Here is a 19,499-nt window from a genome sequence, read left to right on the forward strand (position 1 = left end):
GTAAAGAAAACCAGAATTCAAATCTGACTCAGAACTTAAATAGCTGTATTATGCTGGGCAAGCCATAGTTATTTGCCTCAGATTTCACAATTGTAAAATGGGGATGATAGCATCTACTCTCAGGATGTTGTGAGGATTAAATGAAATGCTTCTAAAGCACTTAATGGAATACCTGATACATAGTAAGTGCTATATAAATACTAGATATTGTTGTTATTATGTGCCAGAATATTTATTTGTCCTATTTTGCATGAGTTTCCTATCCTTTAACTTTTATTTCCTCTCTACTCTGAAGATAGTGGCAGGGAAGGAGACAAATCCAGCTTCCCCTAACTAGTAGCCTAAAGGTTTGGTAGATCCACTGGGACTCAGCCTTACCAGAGCAACTGAGGCAAAAGGTAGAATGTTTATTCTGAAGACAGACATATAATGATAATAGTTATTTTAATTTGTGTTAGAACACAGAGACAATAAGGTACCGTACAAGAATTTAATTTAATTTCATAAACATTTATTTAGATATCTGTTGTATGTTAAGATGAGATCTTGTGCCCTGAAGATAGGAAGATAAATCTTAATACAAAATATATCCTAAAGGAGTTTTGGTAGAAGAGGACAAGTTCTAGAAATAAAAAATGTTATACTTTGCCCTGATCAGATCATCTCTGGAATACAGTGTTTAGTTCTAGGCATAATGTTTTAAGAAGAAAATCAATAGACTAGATAGTATTCAAGGGAGAGGAATCCGAATGTTAAAAGCCTCTGATACTATATAATAGGGTAATCAAATGAAGGAACTAAGAGTGTTTTGACTGAGGAATAGAAGATTTGTAGAAGGGGATCTATTGGGTAATCTGTTGGAACAGATAAGATGAAATCAAATTATTTGTTCAGGTAGACAGGTTTCACTTAGCAAGGAGTCTGGCCAACTCTTCATCTGAGTGATAAGATGTAAAAAAGAAAAGAAAACTCTGGGTGAATGGCTTCATTTTTTTTTAATACAATAAGAGAGAAGGTACTTAGCTAAGAGTATAGAGAGAAGGATAAATCTGGTGAAAATTAAGGAAGGATAAAAGACTTGGGAGAAGAGGTATGAAAAGCAGGATAATAATGTGATAAAAGTCCTTTACTTATCTCTTATTTTCATTAGCCACATGGATGATCCTCTTCGCAAGAGGCATGATTCTAAGGAATTCCCTTTTTGTGCTAAAACATCATAATTTGAAATGCTTGTTTTTGTGATTGCTATTGTGGCAACATTAAATACTGGTAAAGCCCAAGAAATCTCAATTTCTTTTATATTTCTTGGTTGTAGGAGCATGGTGCCTGGGAAATCCTTGAAATTCTTCAAATCTTCAATTACTCTAAAAAGATAATGAGGTGCTGGCATACTATCTGCAAATTCTCCTACTTCATATGGATGAGCAAATGAAGCAGCTGTGTGTTTCTCCAGGATACTCTGCTACTGTTCTGACCATTACTGTCTCTTAGACTAGGAAATTTCATCTCTGCGGTTCTCTTTTTAGGCTGAATATGTGGGGAAAAAAACTATATCTATAGTTTTTTTTGAAATTTCCATGTGCCACCCTCAAATATCCATTAATGGTTTTGGTAGGGTGAGACAGGGATAAATTCCTTCCCCATCCCTTTAACACTGTGCTTGAAGAGAAAAGCAAAAGAAGAAATAAAAAGAGGCCCCAAATTTGGTTCTCTTTCCTGGATAATCAAAGAAGTGCCTCTTTTGACCCAAACTAATCATTCTAAAAGTTTAGTTAAGAGAAGTAAAAGTCACTGAAAACTAATTAGGAGTTGTCTTTGATCTTAACAAAATGCCAGCAAACGCATTTACACTTTCTCTGGTTGGAGATAATTATGAAATGCTCCAATTAGACTCACTCTTTCACAAATTCATGAAAAGTTTCCTTAATTAATTATCATTGAATTATTATACGCTGTGTATGCATATTATGCTCATAAAAATAATAAAAATCATCATATAAATACACACAAAAGATTTTATAATGGATTATGATACATTGCTATTTCAACAGACCTTTAATGTAAGATAATCCTTTTGAGGAAAAAACGCATACATTTTCTATGTCATACTGTGACATATCTCTCCAAGTATCCTTTATGAATATGGTCACATTTTATATTCTTTGGCTCAAGTTAGATACTTCATTTTGGTGCCTATATTTGAACAATTGTGTGCATAAATCTGAGGCTATAAATATTTTTATTTCCCTTCTGTCGATATTCCCTACTTTTAGAACATTCCCTTCCTGTATTCCTGGATATTTTCACTGCCAACACTCCTCTTGTATCACACAAAGTGTATTGTAGCTTTATATACTTATGTGGTAGGCATTATCTTACTTTTAAGTTTTTTTTGTTTGTTTTAAGCTTTGTGGATCATAGATAAATATCTCTAGGTATTTTCCCTAATAATTGTCATTATATGCTTGAAACCCAATTCAAAGAGCTCATGTCTGTATTTGAGACCCGAATATGGAATTAAAATCTCATTTTCTGATACCATCCTCCTTATCAACTACTATCTTTCTCTTCTAAAAGCCTATCTTGAATTTAAAGTAATGATAAATTTACAATGTGTCCCAAAGACCTTGTTACATATCTAAAAGATGATAATCCTTAGAAAGAATTTTTGATTGTTTCTGAAAGTTTAATTTAACCATATACAGTCAGCAGAAGTAAACATTCTCATTTCTTTGAAAAAGGAGTTGCTCTCTGGATTGCATCCTTGAAGGCTTGTTTCACTTGCTGGTTCCTTAAAGTGTAAATAAAGGGGTTTAATAGAGGGGCAATTGAAGTATTGAGTAAGGATATTCCCTTGGTTAAAGCTATTCTTTCCTTAGCTGAGGGTTTAATGTACATGAAAATGCAGCTGCCATAAGAGAGGGAGAGAACAATCATGTGAGAGGAACAGGTGGAAAAAGCCTTTTTCCTCTGACTAGCAGATGGAATTCTTAGAATTGTCAAGGCAATAAAGGTGTAAGACAGAATAACTAATGCCAAAGTAACCAAAAGTGTCACTAAAGCTAAAATAAAACTGAGTAGCTCAAGAAACTCTGTGTCTGTGCAAGAGAGCTGCAACATGGGACCAGTGTCACAGTAGAAATGGTCAATTGCATTGGAAGCACAGAAATCAAGTTGAAGGCCTAGAATCAAGCCTGGGAAAATTATCAGAAAGCCAGAGATCCAAGAGCTAAGTACAAGCTGGGTGCAGACTTTGCTGTTCATGATCGTTGTGTAATGCAGGGGTTTACAAATGGCAACATAACGATCATAGGACATGGCAGCCAGAAGATAAAATTCAGATGCCCCAAGAAGGAAGGCAAAAAATAATTGAGCAGCACAACAATTATAAGTAATAGTTTTGTCCCCACTTGCAATACAAACCAGAAATTTAGGGATGCAAACAGTTGTATAGGAAATTTCTAGGAGAGAGAAATTCCGAAGGAAAAAGTACATGGGAGTCTTGAGATGGGAATCCAACAAGGTGAGGAGGATGATGGTCAAGTTGCCAGCAATACTTAATATGTAGGTGAGAAACAGAAAAAGAAAAAGTACAACCTTCCATTGAGGATCATCTGTCAGTCCTAGGAGAATAAACACTGTCACTCTTGTGTGATTTCCCATCCTTGATGTCAAATTTCCACTATGCCTACATATGAAAAGAAAAAAATCTAAACAGATCATAAAAGAGCATAGTCATTTTCATTCCATAGAGCATTTAAAATAGGTTTATACATACACATAAACTATGCAAAGTATCTATGTATTTCTCTTCAAATCATATGTTTCTTTAATGGCTTTGCCTCCTTAATTAAACTGTTCATAACAATAATAAATAGATTTGCATTCCTGAGTATTGACTGGTGAATTTATGCACCTTTAAAGGTTGGGAATCTCATAAATCCACTGAAACAAAAAAATTTACTCTATACCCAAGGTAATCTATATGTGTATTTTCTCTCTTTATGCTTTGCTTAAGGATGTGTGATTTAATTGATTATACTATCACTCTACTGTCAGGAATCATAAATATTTATAGACAAATTCATAAGATTCTATGACCAATTTTTTAAAATATATAATTAAATTAATCCACAAACATTTATCAATCATTCAATTGGTGGTAACCTCTCTGCTAGTGAATCTCCCTGCACTTTTCTATGCTGGTTTCAAGGCCACGGGTACCTCTGTACCCTGCCAAGATATCTTGGGGTTTACTGGCTAGATTCCTTTCATAAGGACCAGACCTTAAACAAAAATTAATCTGATTCTAATTGGCCACTTGGGTACCCTACAATTTTTGCCTTCTCTGTCTAAAGTGACTAGATTTTGGTGAAAAAATAATGCAGAATTCCTATTAAATTCAGTTGGAAGAAAGAAAGAAAGAAAGAAAGAAAGAAAGAAAGAAAGAAAGAAAGAAAGAAAGAAAGAAAGAAAGAAAGAAAGAAAAAAAGAAAGAAAGAAGGAAGGAAGGAAGGAAGGAAGGAAGGAAGGAAGGAAGGAAGGAAAAAAACACAGAGGGAGGGAGGGAGGAAGAAAGGGAGAGAGGGAGGGAGGGAAGAAGAAAGAAAGGAAGGAAGGAAGAAAAAAGAAAAAATAATTAAATTACTTTAATGATAAAATTCAGGAAAAATAGATTTTAAAAAGAACAAAATAGGAAGAAAAGAAAGGAAACTTATTAGTCAATCAACCAGCATTTATAAGCACTTAGTATGTATCTGAGATATTACAAATTAATCAGCTGCTTATAATTCAAGCCTATACTGTTATCTCACTGCTAATTTTACACATTTTGTTTTCACCTCTAAAATTAAATATTTTTTCAGATCCTGCATGTTATTATTTGTCTAATTTATTTTTTTCTCCTTCCTAACAACTCATTCATAATTTCCTCCATTTTTTTTAAATATGAGGGCAGGGCCTCTATAGATTGGTTTCCTCAAAACAATACATTCCAAATAAAAGAAAACCAATCAAACAACTATTTTTTACTTTAAATGACATCAAGGAACTAATTTAGCTAAATTTTCCCCGGTTTTTTGGCATTGTGTAATACCAGCTTCATTTCATGTTTGGGACACTACCTAGTCTGTTGTCAGAAAAAAACTAACATGAATATATAAATTAATCAGCACCCTCACATACAACATACATACATGTAGACATGTATATAATGTTAGAGCTGGAAGGGACCTTTGCAATCATCTCTTCCAAGCATCTCATTTTACAAATGGGAAAACTGGGAGCCTAAAGAAAGGAAATGATTTGCCCAGTGTCACAGTGAGAATTTTAGGGAATGAAAAATGGAAATTAAGTCATCTTATTTTGTACCTGATGATCTTTGAAAGGCACTCATTTTGCTTTTAAAATGGGCCCCCCAAAAATCATAGATTCCCTTGAGTCTAGGGAAAGGTCACTTCTCTTTCAATGTAGAAGGACAGTTTTAGTTCTCATTGAATGTACAGCCAGGCACAGGAAAGAAGAAATAATGGGAGTGTCATGAACTATCTGATATTTTTTCAGATAGTGGAGGATAATGTGGGAAATGACAGAAAAATTTTAAGATACAATATTTAATTCAAAGGGATCAATCAGGTATCACTGTTATGCAACTGATATGGTGCATTTACTTTTTGGCTTTGGAAAAGAATGCTTCAAATAACTCAGATAATATGCTATCCACAAGAGATGAAAAATACTCTTGACTCTATTTTGGAATCATTATTCAAAAGCAGATACCTTTTCAGGATCCCTCTGACCTTTGGGATATGTGTGTGTGTGTGTATGTGTGTGTGTGTGTGTGTGTGTGTATGTGTGTGTGTGTGTGTACATATCAAGGCTTTTTGGACAGTTACAAAGAGTTCTGAGAAACAAAAGGAAGCAAGTAACATATTATATAATGTTGAAAGTATCACTCTTACTTCTTTTTCATGTTGATATTTGTTTTTATGCTATATATTTCCACATCTACATTGGGCTGATTTTTTTAAAGGCAATGCAAAATTTCGGGCTCTCATTTGATGCTGAAGCTATGAACTGTGTGTGAACTTTGGAAATTATTTACATAGAAATCTGAAAAAGACAGACAATAGAAGAAGGAAAAAGAGGTAACGCATAGTATTCAGGTATGCCTATATTGAGAAAATATGTGAAGAAGTTGGTAGCCAGAGATGTCCCTATTTCTTTATGCAGAAAGACTCTGAGAAGAACTATAGCTGCTGCAGTGCTGAAGGTGAGGTGGCTGGTGCAGTGATCAAGAACAAGGAGACAAGGAGACACTTATGAACTGAACTGGTTCGGTGAATCTGTTCTTCAAAGACTCACTGAATCAATTCAGTTCTTCAAAGAACAAAGAAATTTGTTCTTCAAAGACATGTGTTTTCCTTCTCTCTCAATTGTATGTGTGTCTCTCATTCTCTCCCCCCACTGTGGTGTGTGAGTGTGTGTGTGTGTGTGTGTGTGACAGAAAAAGGGGGGTGGTAAAAGAGAGAAAGGGACGGAGAGAGGAGGGGAGAGAAAGAGAGAGACTTTTAGTTATTGGATGAAGAAAGCAGGAAAAACATCTCTGAAATAACATTAGCATAAAAATATTTTCTCCTTTCCTCTCTCCAGCAGCAAAGATGTAGAGGGGTGGTTTTGCTAAATTGAGGTGATAAGTGGCAAAATGAAAAGAGGGAGAAGGAGAGTAAGGGGATGAAAGAAGTACAAGATGGCAGCCCTTTTTGTAGTGGCTAGAAACTGGAAACTGAATGGATGTCCATCAGTTGGAGAATGGCTGAATAAATTGTGGTATATGAAAATTATGGAATATTACTGTTCTGTAAGAAATGACCAACAGGATGATTTCAGAAAGGCCTGGAGAGACTTACACGAACTGATGCTAAGTGAAATGAGCAGGACCAGGAGATCATTATATACTTCAACAACAATACTAGATGATGACCAGTCCTGATGGATCAGGCCATCATCAGCAACGAGATCAACCAAATCATTTCTAATGGAGCAGTAATGAACTGAACTAGCTATACCCAGAAAAAGAACTCTGGGAGATGACTGAAAACCATTACATTGAATTCCCAGTCCCTATATTTATGCCCACCTGCATTTTTGATTTCCTTCACAAGCTAATTGTACAATAATTCAGAGTCTGATTCTTTTTGTACAGCAGAATAATGTTTTGGTCATGTATACTTATTGTGTATCTAAGTTATATTTTAATGTGTTTAACATCTACTGGTCATCCTGCCATTTAGGGGAGGGGGTGGGGGGGGTAAGAGGTGAAAAATTGGAACGGGAGGTTTGGCAATTGTTAATGCTGTAAAGTTACCCATGTATATATCCTGTAAATTAAAGGCTATTAAATAAAAAAAAAAAAAAGAAAGAAGTACAAGAAAGAGGAAGAAAGAAATAAGAAGGAGAGGCAGGAAGAAACAGTAGAAAGGAATGAGAGAGAGGGCAGAAGAGGCAGAGTGAAGGAGACAAAGTATCTAATAGTATCAAATGATTGCTCATCTTTCATTCTGAAAGAGGATCAGTAATAGTATCAAATAGATTATCAAATACAAATGAGTTAAAAGATCAAAATTTGAAAAAAAAAGTTTTCTTTCTCTTGCAATCATTTAAAGAGGACCCTCTGGGGCATTTATGTAGTGCAGTGGATAGAGGGATCTGACTTTAAATCTGGTTTCAGATATTTAACACTTCCTAACTGTGTGACCCTGGGCAAGTCACTTAACCCTAATTGCTTCAGCAAAAGAAAATAAAATAAAGAGGATACTCTCAGATTCTTTTTCTCTCCTCTCCTTTCCTAATGACATAGCTTCCCACTCCATCCCTACCTTTTAAAAATCCTTACACAGTTGATACTTTGACATAGTGTAGATACTTTTCATGTAGGGTACATTTGTATCATATTATGTTGCTTCATAACAGAGAAAAATTAAATAATAGAGTTCATATATAAGGGCCATACTCACTTTTCTGATAATGCTTCTGATAAGCTTATTTCCAGCTTTATCTTTGCAGTCTTGATACATTAAGTTAATGCTAATATACATTCAGTTTAACTTTGGGGCTCATAAAAACCACAAACCTCTATTCCCTGTAAAAGTGCACCCTCACAAATGCACAAAATCTTATATTTGATGATATAGAAATCATCAAAGTAATGTTACTCTCCAAGTTGCAGTTACTCCATACTAATGAGAGGGAACTAGCCCATATTCTCTTTATATATTGAAATGTCTTCTTAGAAATGAGATCCTTGAGGCAGAAAACAATAGGATATCCTTTTTCAAAATTTTAGAAATTTGGGAGAAAGGAAATGTTGATCAAATGGGAATAGATGCCACCAAAACTGTCCTAAGAATATCAGATACTATCATGGTACTTATTTTAAGAAAGTAAATTAATTCCTTTGCAGATTTTAAACCAATAAAATTTAGACACGTTTTATTTATTATTTTTGTGAGACTCTGAAAGATTTATTGTTACACAAAAAAGAGACCTTGGGGATCTATTTTCAGAAGATACTAATGAATCCCTAGTCTAACTGATTTTTGAAGAGATTTCAAGTGTTTAACAAGAGGAATCAAATCCACAGAGACTAGTGAGTGAGATGCAACAAATGAAACAAATACCTGCAGTAATAATATGTTAAGCCCTGTGCCAGCTACTAGAATTATAAAGAGAAAAAATAAAATAATAGTTGTCCTTAAGAAGTTTACTTACTACTTGTAAAACTCCCTAAGAAATTTTGAGAAATGAGATATGATGGTCGCACATTTGTCATATTTTATCTTATCTTGTAGGGTTTTTTTTTATCAATTTCAGTCAGCATTCTTTTTTTTTTAATTGTGTGTGTGTGTGTATGTGTGTGTATTTGCAACTTCCACAAAGTTTGGAATGACTCTCTCCATATAAATGCCTTCTGAAAAACATAGCATAGAATTATATACTGACCCTATGATTTCATCAATACAGGGTATTTCCATGTGAGTAAAATTCATCTACCAATTGGAATGTTTAGAAAACTGCCTACAGCACTGAGAAATTAAGTGACTTTCCCAGGATAGTCTTCCCAGGATAATCTTCACAACTCTGTGCTTCGTCACAACAGCAACATTCATAATGAAAAAAAAATACTCCACATGTAGTGGAACTGACTGAAAGTAACAACAACAATAGCAAAAACATAATGATAAAACAGCCATAAATATGGAATATTTACAAAATATCTTATACATTTATTTTCCTTGGGAAATATAATCTTGATCTAAGCATTATATGAATATTAATGATTCAAATTGTGTATCTTTTATTAAAGGACCAGCACAGCTTACTTATAAAAATATTGTCACCTGATTCATTACAAGAGATCTTTGCATTTCTCAAACACCATCTATTAATTCGTATAGAGGTTTGGATCTCTCTTTGTTCTATCAATGTTTATTAAATATGTCCACATGGCTCTATTTAGATATGGATCATAGGGAAGCAAAAATAGTTATATTTAACATCTTCTTTCCCTACACTTCCCCAAGTGATATTTTGAGTCCTTTCAGAAGGGAATTAGGAGATTGGTACCACATAAAATTTGGCAACAGATTGGATATGTGGGGTTAAGTTTGAGAGAAGACTTGAAAATAACACTTAAGTTGTGAGCCTGGGGACCTAGGAGGATGGTAGTGTTGAGGTTCAAAAGGAGACTATAAAAGGTTAGGATTACAGACCAGTGTTGCAAGGTGTCTCAAAAGAACTTGTAGGCTTCAACTCATCTCCATGTCAATGGGCAAAGTTTATTGTATTTATAAATCTAAGTGAAATGGACTAATTTCCAAAAGGATTTAGCAAAAAATCAGGAGAAAGAAGTTAAATGTATATGACAAAGTTGAGACACCATAGCTTCATGTTACTTATTTGCTAATTTTATGGCTTACAGGTAGGTTTGAGAGATGGTTTATTTACTATTGTGTCAGCAATTTGGTTATCATTGACCAACAGATTATCTGACAGTCATGTTTGTGGGACTATCCTAAAGTCAGAAGACTTTAGAATCATTGATAGATACATTATTAGCACAATAACACTCTAAGATCAGGAGACCTTAGGGTTACAGCTGTATTTCCCCTAAAGTCTGTTTCCTATTATTAGTACCCACAATCGTAATAGTAATAGTAGGGGGAGGAGAAGAATAGTGGGGAGAGAAGATCATGGAGGAGAGATAATGAAGTTTATTTGGGAAATATTGATTTAAGATGCTCAATGCACAATTAGTAATGTGAGATTGGCAATCATAAAAAGCAGTGATGGTGATAGTGGTGGTGATTGTTCTTGCTGTTGCTATTGGTATTGTTTCAATTTGAATCTTGATAAAAACACTGGAGTAATTTGTCATTTCCATCTCCAAATCATTTTACAAATAAGGCAACTGAGACAGAGTTAAGTGTTCTATTTAGGGTTATACAGCTAGTTAAGTGTTGAGGGTCATATTTGAACTCAGTTCTTCAGGACTCCAGGCCCATTGCCATGTTCATTAGGAATTTTTAGGATCTGAAAATCATCTGCAAAGGAATGATAACTGAATCAATGGGAACTGATGAGATCACTAAGAGACATACTCTAGAAAAAAAAAAAAAAAAGATCCTTGAGGGACACCTACAATTAGTGTACATGACCTACATGAAAATTCAGCAGTGGGAAGTAAAAAGGAGTGGGCAGACAAATAGGCAGAGAACAAAGTATGTTATTATTTTCTACATTTTTTTTTACAAAGATTACTAACATATATCTCCCAACCCCCTCCCTGGCTTTTTCCTAAATCCTCCCATTACTTCTTGAACCCTGCCCTTATTACTCCTCTTGCCTGAGACTTTAAACATTCTGAACCAGGAAACATATTGCTTAATTTCATATGATCCTGCTTTGCTTGGTTATATTTGGTTGGACCCATAAACTATTTTATATAATAAATGGCAAACTTTTGTGATCTGTGATAAATGTTTCACTAATTGAACCACTATTCTCTTCCATTTAATAACTTGGCATTCCCTTAATTTTATACAACTTCATATATAAACAAAACTGCTCATTTTATCTTTTCTGATTCTTTTTTTTTCATTTAAGTAATTTCTTGCTCACACCTATAATTTGTTTATATCATCTTTATTTCTAAGTCAAACATCCAGTTGGAACATGATAACTTTCCAGTTTTTCCAGAAGTTTTTGTTGAATAATATCTTTCTCTCAACCTCTCACATCCAATCTATTGTCAAGATTTGTCTAAATTATGTTTGTAACATTTCTCACATATACCTTTTTAATTTCTTTGTATTTTTATTATGTGATTATGTAACTTTTATTATGTAACCTAATATTGTTACATCCCTGATTCAGGTTTTCATCATCTCACATCATCGTCATGTGGTGTGATAATAATAACATTAATAATAACAGAAATTATCAATAGCAAAAGAGAGTTGTAAATAGAATAGCTGTACTGTCTTGCTCCTGTCATATTCACTCTCCATCAAAATTATCCTAAATTTTTCTAAAGTATGTCTTTCATTCATTGTTAAGGAGATGGTGAGCCTACGCTTCGAGCAGAGCCCTCACAGAAAGCAAGTCCCAAGCAATACCTGGACCAGACTCCTCCATTCATGGACCCACTCAATACTGGCCCTCTACACCTGCAAACATACTACCATCTAAGCTGCCCACAATATCAATCAGCAGATTATTGTTTAGGTGTGAGGTTCCACCTCATTGCTTCTTCCCCTTAAATGTTCCCCTCCTGGTTACTGATAGGGAACTTGTCTCTCCCCTTGTTAATTGCTAAAAAACAAACAAACAAACCAAAAAAAACCCTTTTCCTTGCTAAAAATCTTTATGGATTTATCCTACTCTTGGCAGCATAATAAAATCTTTTTCCATTGATTTGAAGAAGGTCTAAGCCAATAAATTCTTTTGAGACAACCTGTAACACCAGCCCATAACTCCAATATACTTTTGGAGTATCATCGCATCATCTCGGTGGTCTTGATGTGGTACTAGTAGTAGAGAATTGAGGTATGAGAATCCCCTCTGGTGGGCGCACAGATCCAACATGAAAGCATTTGCGAACCCGAAAAGTCTAAATGGCAAAAGAGATTTTTATTGGCTGAGAAGCCAGCTTTATTAGGAAGACAGACTCCTCAATGGCAAGATCCTGTCAGAGAAATAACAAAAGATTGTCACTGAGAAGAGGGTATCTTCACAGCAGTCAAGCATCCTTGCAGGCAGCTGTGCCAAGAAGAAAAAAGGTTCCTTGGCAAAGCATAATCCTTCTTTGGACTTCTGCAAAGATTTGGAGTTCAAAATTGTCTTTTTATTGGCAGTGGGGGGCCTAGGTTCCAGTTGAAAAGAGAGTCAGTATTCCCAGGCCTACATTTCCATTTGAAAAGAAAGTACTTATCTTGGAGTTTCAAGCCACTCAATAGAAATATCAGGTCAAGATCTCCAACTGAATGAGACCACTTAAGTTCGAGCTACTGGGAGTAGTCCTGAGCTAATCTTCAACTCATTAGAGGGTGCAGCTAGTCCCTGACAATATTTCCAGCTGAATGAGACCACTTACCTGCCCTGAAGGGTGGGTCTCTGGAAGAGTAGAGTTTCAGAGTTCACCCCCATTGTTTCCCTCCAAAAGTCAAGGGGGACAGTTTCAGGCTTCAACCCCATCATTTCCCCCCTCAAGCAGTCACTGCCACATTCATTTGGGATAAAGGAGCAAAGATCTCATTTTTCTGTAATCTCTTCGAGCCAACAAGGGTCATAGAAATATCCCTAAATTCACTGGGGGTTCATGCCAGGAGAGGAAGTATGTAATCTGAAAACAGGAGCAGCGTCATCTAAGGAGTGTTGTGTGTCCCAGTCAGTCATCCCATGATCTCCAGGCTGAAGGAGAAGTTGAAAATTCACAGCTTGAGGCCTACAGGAAACAAATCTCAGAAGCAGATTAAAAATAAGGTAGCATCCAGGATAGAGATGATTTGGAAATAGGGCCTTTGCAAAAAATGCATCAGGTTCCCATCTGTGGGCTGCCTTAAGGATGCTGATGGCCCATTCAACAATCCTGAATGAGCCACCACTGCCCATAGAATTCCCTAACTGAAAGGTTGAGAAAGAATTAACTACTGGCAGGGGTCAAAGAATGCTAAGGAGTTATTTGCTGGCAGGGGCATAGAATGCTAATCAAGAAATGTAGAGAGCCAGAACTCTAGAGAAGTATACCTGAAACAAGGTGTTAACTCAGTGGAATTGATAATACAATGGTTAACTAGTTTAGCATGATGATTAATAGTTCTCTAATTCAGTATGATTGATTTAATCTTACAACAAAGTGTTAACTCAGGGATTGGAGAGTATTTCTTCCCAAGTGGGCAGCCTGATGAAGACCAAAGATCAGTTTCTACTGACTTGCTTCTGGGATTAAGAATTGGTTTGAGGGTGTTTGAAACCAGGCAGAAGGAGAAAGCATGTAACCCCTTTCTTCTGCAAGATTTTTTCTGTGAACTATAGGAAGGGGTATAAGAATCAGAGAGCTGAGGGATTAAAGATGCCATGATCAGGGGTGGATGGGCAGCAGCTTTAGCAGCTGAATCTGCTGACCTATTTCCCTTGGCCTGAAGTGAAGCTCCCTTCTATTGTCCTTTACAAAATATGATTGAAACTTCCTTATTCTGTGGCCTCTCTCTTCTGCTGCAGCCTAAGATCCCTATCATTAAAGACTCCAACAGCTATTTTTAAGGGAGAAATTTGAGGTCCCGAATCTGGCTTCTGCAACTTCCTCCGTATATCTAGGGCAGATTGTTCAATAGTAACAACTTTCCAGGACAGATCAAGGAGAGAGATGGCCTTGGACTCTTCAAAAGGCTGGGTAGGGTCCTCAGTGTAATGACGAGGTTTCTCCTTAGTCTGGAAGAAATTTGACATTGAAAGAGGCACCTCTGCTCTGTCTGAATCTCCCTGAGAATCTACTGCTTTTCCCAGGAGGCAGAAGTTAAAATCAGTATCCTGAGGAGTTGAAAAAAGGCTGGGAGTCTCAGGATTTGGTTCAAGTGAAAGAGAGTTAAAGAGATAAAGTCGGGTTCTGGAAGGGATTCAGAAGCCTCCTGATAAGGACTGCAGGAGCAGGAAAGAGAGAGTTTGATTTCCTTCCAGCAAGTTTAAGCAATATCCTGCAATGCTATTTTAATTTGTTTTCCAGTTTTGAGCTCTTTCAAGCCAAATTTGTGTCTGCCTAAGGAAAGACCCTTATTTGTCCTTCTTTTGTTAATCTGGGTATTTTGGTTGAAAGCATGAATACTTCCAGTTTTACTTTTCAAATTTACATGTTGTATAAATTATCAGACTTGTTGGTATATAAGTAATTTCTCTTAGTTTTCTTCATGTCATCAGTTCTAGTAAATTCTTTCTATTTTGGTGAAAGAAATTTGGTTTTCTATTAAAATTAGATTACTTAACTTTCTTTTGTTAGTTGTTTTAATCCAGCTACTAGCTTCACTTACAAATTCAATATTTATTTTTATTTCTGTTACTCTTTTTTTTTCTTTTGATTTTCAGAATTTTCATTTTGTAATATAGTGTTTGATAAACCCAAAGACCCTAATTACCAGGGGGAAAATTCACTATTTGAAAAAGATCTGCTAGAAAAATTTGACAGTAATCTGGCAGAAATTAGGTTTCTAATACCATTTCTTGATATAAACCAAGATAAACATCTTAACCAAATTAGAGAAACAAATAAGAAATTACCTTTTTCATTCTATGAGAGATTATTCTATGACTAAACAAAAGCTAAAAAAATCACAACAGATAAAATGGAAATTTTTAATTATGTAAAATTGGAAGTTTTTGCATAAACAAATCTAATGTAATAAAAATTAGGGGGGGAAACATAACCTAGAAAAAATATATTGATTACCTCTGATTTTTGCTTTCAAGATAAATAAATAATTCAAATTTATAAAAATAAGAATCATTCCCCAGTAGATAAATGGTCAAAAGCACATGAACACCTACCTAGTTTTCAATGAAAGAAATTAAAGTTGTCAACAATCATAAAAAAAAAATGCTTTTAGTCACTAATGCAAATTATAGCAGCATTGAGGTTTCCTATCACACTCATTAGATTGGCAAAGATAACAAAAGAGAAAAATGAAAAATGGATATGTTAAAACACTTTCTTGATGGGACTATGGTCCCACTAGTCTTTCTAGAAAACCATTTGGAACTGTGTCCCTAATGTTACTAAACTATGTAAATTTTTTCCCTTCTATATTACTACTAAGCCTACACTTTAAACAAATAACAAACATTGGGAAAAGTATAAATACAAAAATATCTGCTTTTTTAATAGTATCCAAAAATTGGAAACTAAAGGTATGTCCTTCTATTGGGAAATGGCTAAACAGATTGTTTAATCCAAATATTCTAATATCACTGTGATTTATTTTTTGACTTATCAATAATTTAGGCTTAAATTATTTAGTTTCAAATTATTTTTAATCTTTTATTCAATGGTTCTTTAATATTATTTGTGTGAGATTCTGAACATTAAAGAGTGGATTTCATATTTTTGCTTCTCAATTGATTTGTGAATTTTTTGTGCTGTAAATGATACCTTTTGGCAAAATGCCACAAAATGTTGAGATATATGTAAACTTTTTTCTTCCCATTCTGTAGGTGAAGAGTTTTGTCTCATTGTTTCTACAATTCTCTTCATATCTTTAACTTCTTCATTATTTGTATTTTTGTTACCTTTTGCTCTAAGAAATGGCTTTTGAAGGCCTCCCACCATTAGTTTTTTCTATAATTCAATGAACTTTCCCTTTAAGTATCTATACATATATATTAAATATTGATATTGAAACCAAATGTAGTTTCCCTGATAATCTCTTTTTCATATCTAATTTTTATTATATACTTCTCTGAAATCATAATTGTCTCTACTTCCTCTCTGAATTCACCTATGGTATAATAGATTCCTTTCTAAACATTTATTTAACTCCTTCTGAATTTTTTATGTTTTGTGTGTTTCTTATAAATAATTTATTGATGTATTCTACTTTCTAATCCATTCTGCTATCCTTTTCCATTTTACTGATGACTTCATAAATTAGCATTCATTGGGAATAAGGGAATAAGGGACAAAAATAGTCACATCACCTTAAAGCAAAAATCCTTTGGCAGAGAAACAGAGCACATGTGATACCAGAAATTTCCAGAAGAGTTAGGCTCAGCCTCTTATATATTCTGTGTAATGGCTCCCTCCAAGACCATCTCTTTATATAGGCCAATCCATTTCTGTGTTGTATTTATATTATCAGAATAGAAATAGAGAAGATCCATAAATTCAGCCTACAATTATAAAAATTAAATTAAGAATCAATCCTAAAATAAGTTCAGAAGACCATTAGAATAAAATAGGAAAAAATGTTGAATAATTATTTTAAAAATATAAAATTGAGGCTTTAAAAATGTAACAAAAGCAAGAAACGATCAGTTTATTCAATCAAGGAAAATCAGCCAACATTAAAACTGAACAAGAAAATTCACAGTAAAGAAAATGTAAAAAAGAATTTTTTTAAAAATACTATATAAAATTCTATGATGATAAAAATAAGAATTCAAAGGAATATTAGAAATATCTAGGAAAGTATAAAATACCCAAACATGAAATAGCTATTTTAATTCAAACATTAAAAAAATCAAATATGGTATAAACTGCCATGTGGAATAGAGAGAGATAAGGTGAAGAACTTACAGGAATGTATGAATTCTTTTTCTGTATTTTATTTTCATTATTTCTGTGTTTCCCCTATAACCTGCATAATATGTGCAGGTTCATATTTACTTGAACTTTGGCCAGCTAGAAACGTATTTACTTAACCTGAGCTGATGACATTTATCAGTATTTAACATTTATCAATATTTAGTCTATTCACTTGACAACTATCTGCTTGATTAAGCCTGATTTTCTGTTTCCTAGAAATCAGGAGATTTCGGGGAAACAGAAACCTTCCATTCCAATCTCTCCAAATAGCAAGAACCAATTAGATGCTTCCTCCTCCCCTTCTCAATGCTCTCTTACTTGTGATGTAATCTCTTGTATAAAAGCTAGGTGTCTTTACAATTTCTTTAGCCCTTCTACCATGAGCTTTCTCTTTCTTATATCATGATAGGATGGCTCATCCTCCGGAGGTTTTCAATAAACAACTTTTCTGCTTTTTACTGAATGATCTCTGAATAGTCATTTTGGGTAAGGGTCTTCTACATCCCTCACACTGCCATGTGATGTTTTTGTTAACAAAGAAGCTAGAATTACAAGTGAATTCTTTTCTATGAAACTTTTATGTGAGATAAAAATGATCCTGTTACACACTCTGGAAAGAGAAAAGACAGAGAAGGACAACTATAGTCAAATCTCACTAAAGAATATTGATAAAATGTTTAAAAGAACATCTTCACAAGAGGATAATAGAACAACAGTGCAGAAAATAATTTACTGTTGTACATTTTAATTCATGGCAGGAATAAAAGAATGGCTTAACATTAAAAAAAAGACAATGAATGTAATTAATTAAATATCAACCCAACCAAAACCACAGAATTTTTTAAATAGACACAGAAAAATCCTTTTAAAAGAGCTATGTGCAGATGGATATAGGTGATATAGATAATAGATAACCTTGTGAATTCCCTAGTCTACATACAATATTCTAAATTTGAAAAAAGATATAAGATTTGAGACAACTTTCATAATCTTACCTGTTTTTTTGGGGGGGGGGCAAAGTGAATTGAAAGTTTGTTTGAGACCAGTTTTGTAGGAAACTTCTAATAGAGACCTGAACTGAAGGATAGATCAACAAGAGCCACAAAACTGCATCAAATATTTCAAGAGGAAGAGGGACATCTACATTTTTTCCCTTTGCATCTTTTATCTGTAAGGTCTACTTATCAAAGGGGATTGTCCTCTTTGATTTTGTCAATTTATCAAAGAAAATTGCCCCCTTTGATTTTTGTCAAACGCCATCCATTTTTCCCTTTTTCCTTTTACATTGTTTCCCCTTTATAATATCAGAAACCTTTCAAGTGTTTTCCTTTGGTCAAAAGGAGATGACCAAATGATCATCCTTTTTAATTTAATGACCTATTACCTTTGTTAATAAAATGATTAAATTTCCCTTTTCAAAAAAAAGAAGAAAAAAAGCTGTGTCCATTTATGTTAAAATACAAAAAAGCTAAATGTGAAATCATTTTTAATATTAATAGCACAAGCTTTAAAGCAAGAAACGGTATTTTTAATATTATAAAATACTAGATATTTCCTCAGTAGCAATGGTAGTAAACAAAGTATTCTCTTTGATTAATTGATAAATTAAATCCACCTGTTTATGTATAGAATATATTTATATACTATTGTATTCCTTATATTGACATAACCTAACCATAACAACTGAATATCTTTCTAATTATTTACCTCCTTTTATTTGTAAATAGTATTTTTCCAGTTTATGTATAGAAATCATGCATGTTTCATCTTTATAAACTAAATGTCAGTTATTGTACAAATTTATATATATATATATATATATATATATTTTGATAGAAATTTTCTCATTTTATCTGGAATTATATTAATGTTACATAGGAATATTTATAATTTTATGAGCTTATTTTATATTCTGTTAACTTGCTGAAATTAATAATTATTTCATATTTTCATGTTAGTTATAAAAAAGGAATTATTCTGTCCTCTTTTTGGTGATTTTGTATCTTTAATTTTGCTCTTCTGTCCTAATATAGATAACATTTCTAGAAAAATGTAATAGTGAGGAAAGATAATGCTTTGTTTACTACCGTTGCTACTGAGGAAAATCTAGTATTTTTATAATATTAAAAATACCATTTCTTGCTTTAAAGCTTATGCAATTATTAAGTCCTGTATTGTAAGAAATATCTATTTTGAGGGGTAGCTAGGTGGTGCAATGGATACAGCACAGCCCTGAAGTCAAGAAGACCTAAATTCAAATCTGGTCTCAGACACTTAACACTTCCTAGCTGTGTGACCCTGGGTAAGTCATTTGCCCCTAATTGTATAGAGGGGGAAAAAATTCAGATCTGTTAGAGTAAGAAAAATGCAAATCAAAACCACTCAGGGTTTTACCATCCACTCTAGAAATTCAAAAATATGAGGATAAATGGAGCTATCAATGTTGGAGAAATCATGGCAAGATAGGCACACCAATGTATTATTAATCAAGAAAATAAACTAAACTGTCCATGATCAGCAACTTCCCCATTGAATATATGTCCCAATAAGTCAAAGGGAGAAATAAATTCCATGTGTTTATGTCTGTGTTTACATATATATATAGGTATGTATTTATGTATGGAGAGAGAAAGAGACTGAGAGGCAGAAA

The 19,499-nt window shown here is 33.9% G+C and overlaps 1 protein-coding gene across 1 annotated transcript; it reads right to left on the reverse strand.

Annotated features, from left to right (window-relative positions):
* Positions 1 to 2,724: 2,724 nt before the first annotated feature.
* LOC100918656 (olfactory receptor 6C74-like) lies at positions 2,725 to 3,684 on the reverse strand. The gene has a single exon (XM_012550472.3). The coding sequence runs from the start codon at positions 3,661 to 3,663 to the stop codon at positions 2,725 to 2,727; it is 939 nt and encodes a 312-aa protein (XP_012405926.1). The 5' UTR covers positions 3,664 to 3,684.
* Between the last annotated feature and the right edge of the window lie 15,815 nt (positions 3,685 to 19,499).

The sequence above is a fragment of the Sarcophilus harrisii genome, chromosome 5, assembly GCF_902635505.1.
Source record: "Sarcophilus harrisii chromosome 5, mSarHar1.11, whole genome shotgun sequence".
NCBI classification, from domain to species: Eukaryota; Metazoa; Chordata; class Mammalia; order Dasyuromorphia; family Dasyuridae; genus Sarcophilus; species Sarcophilus harrisii.

Bases quoted from the DNA above. Each gene is read 5' to 3' on its own strand.
- LOC100918656 (XM_012550472.3), bottom strand. From the start codon at position 3,663: ATGGGAAATCACACAAGAGTGACAGTGTTTATTCTCCTAGGACTGACA.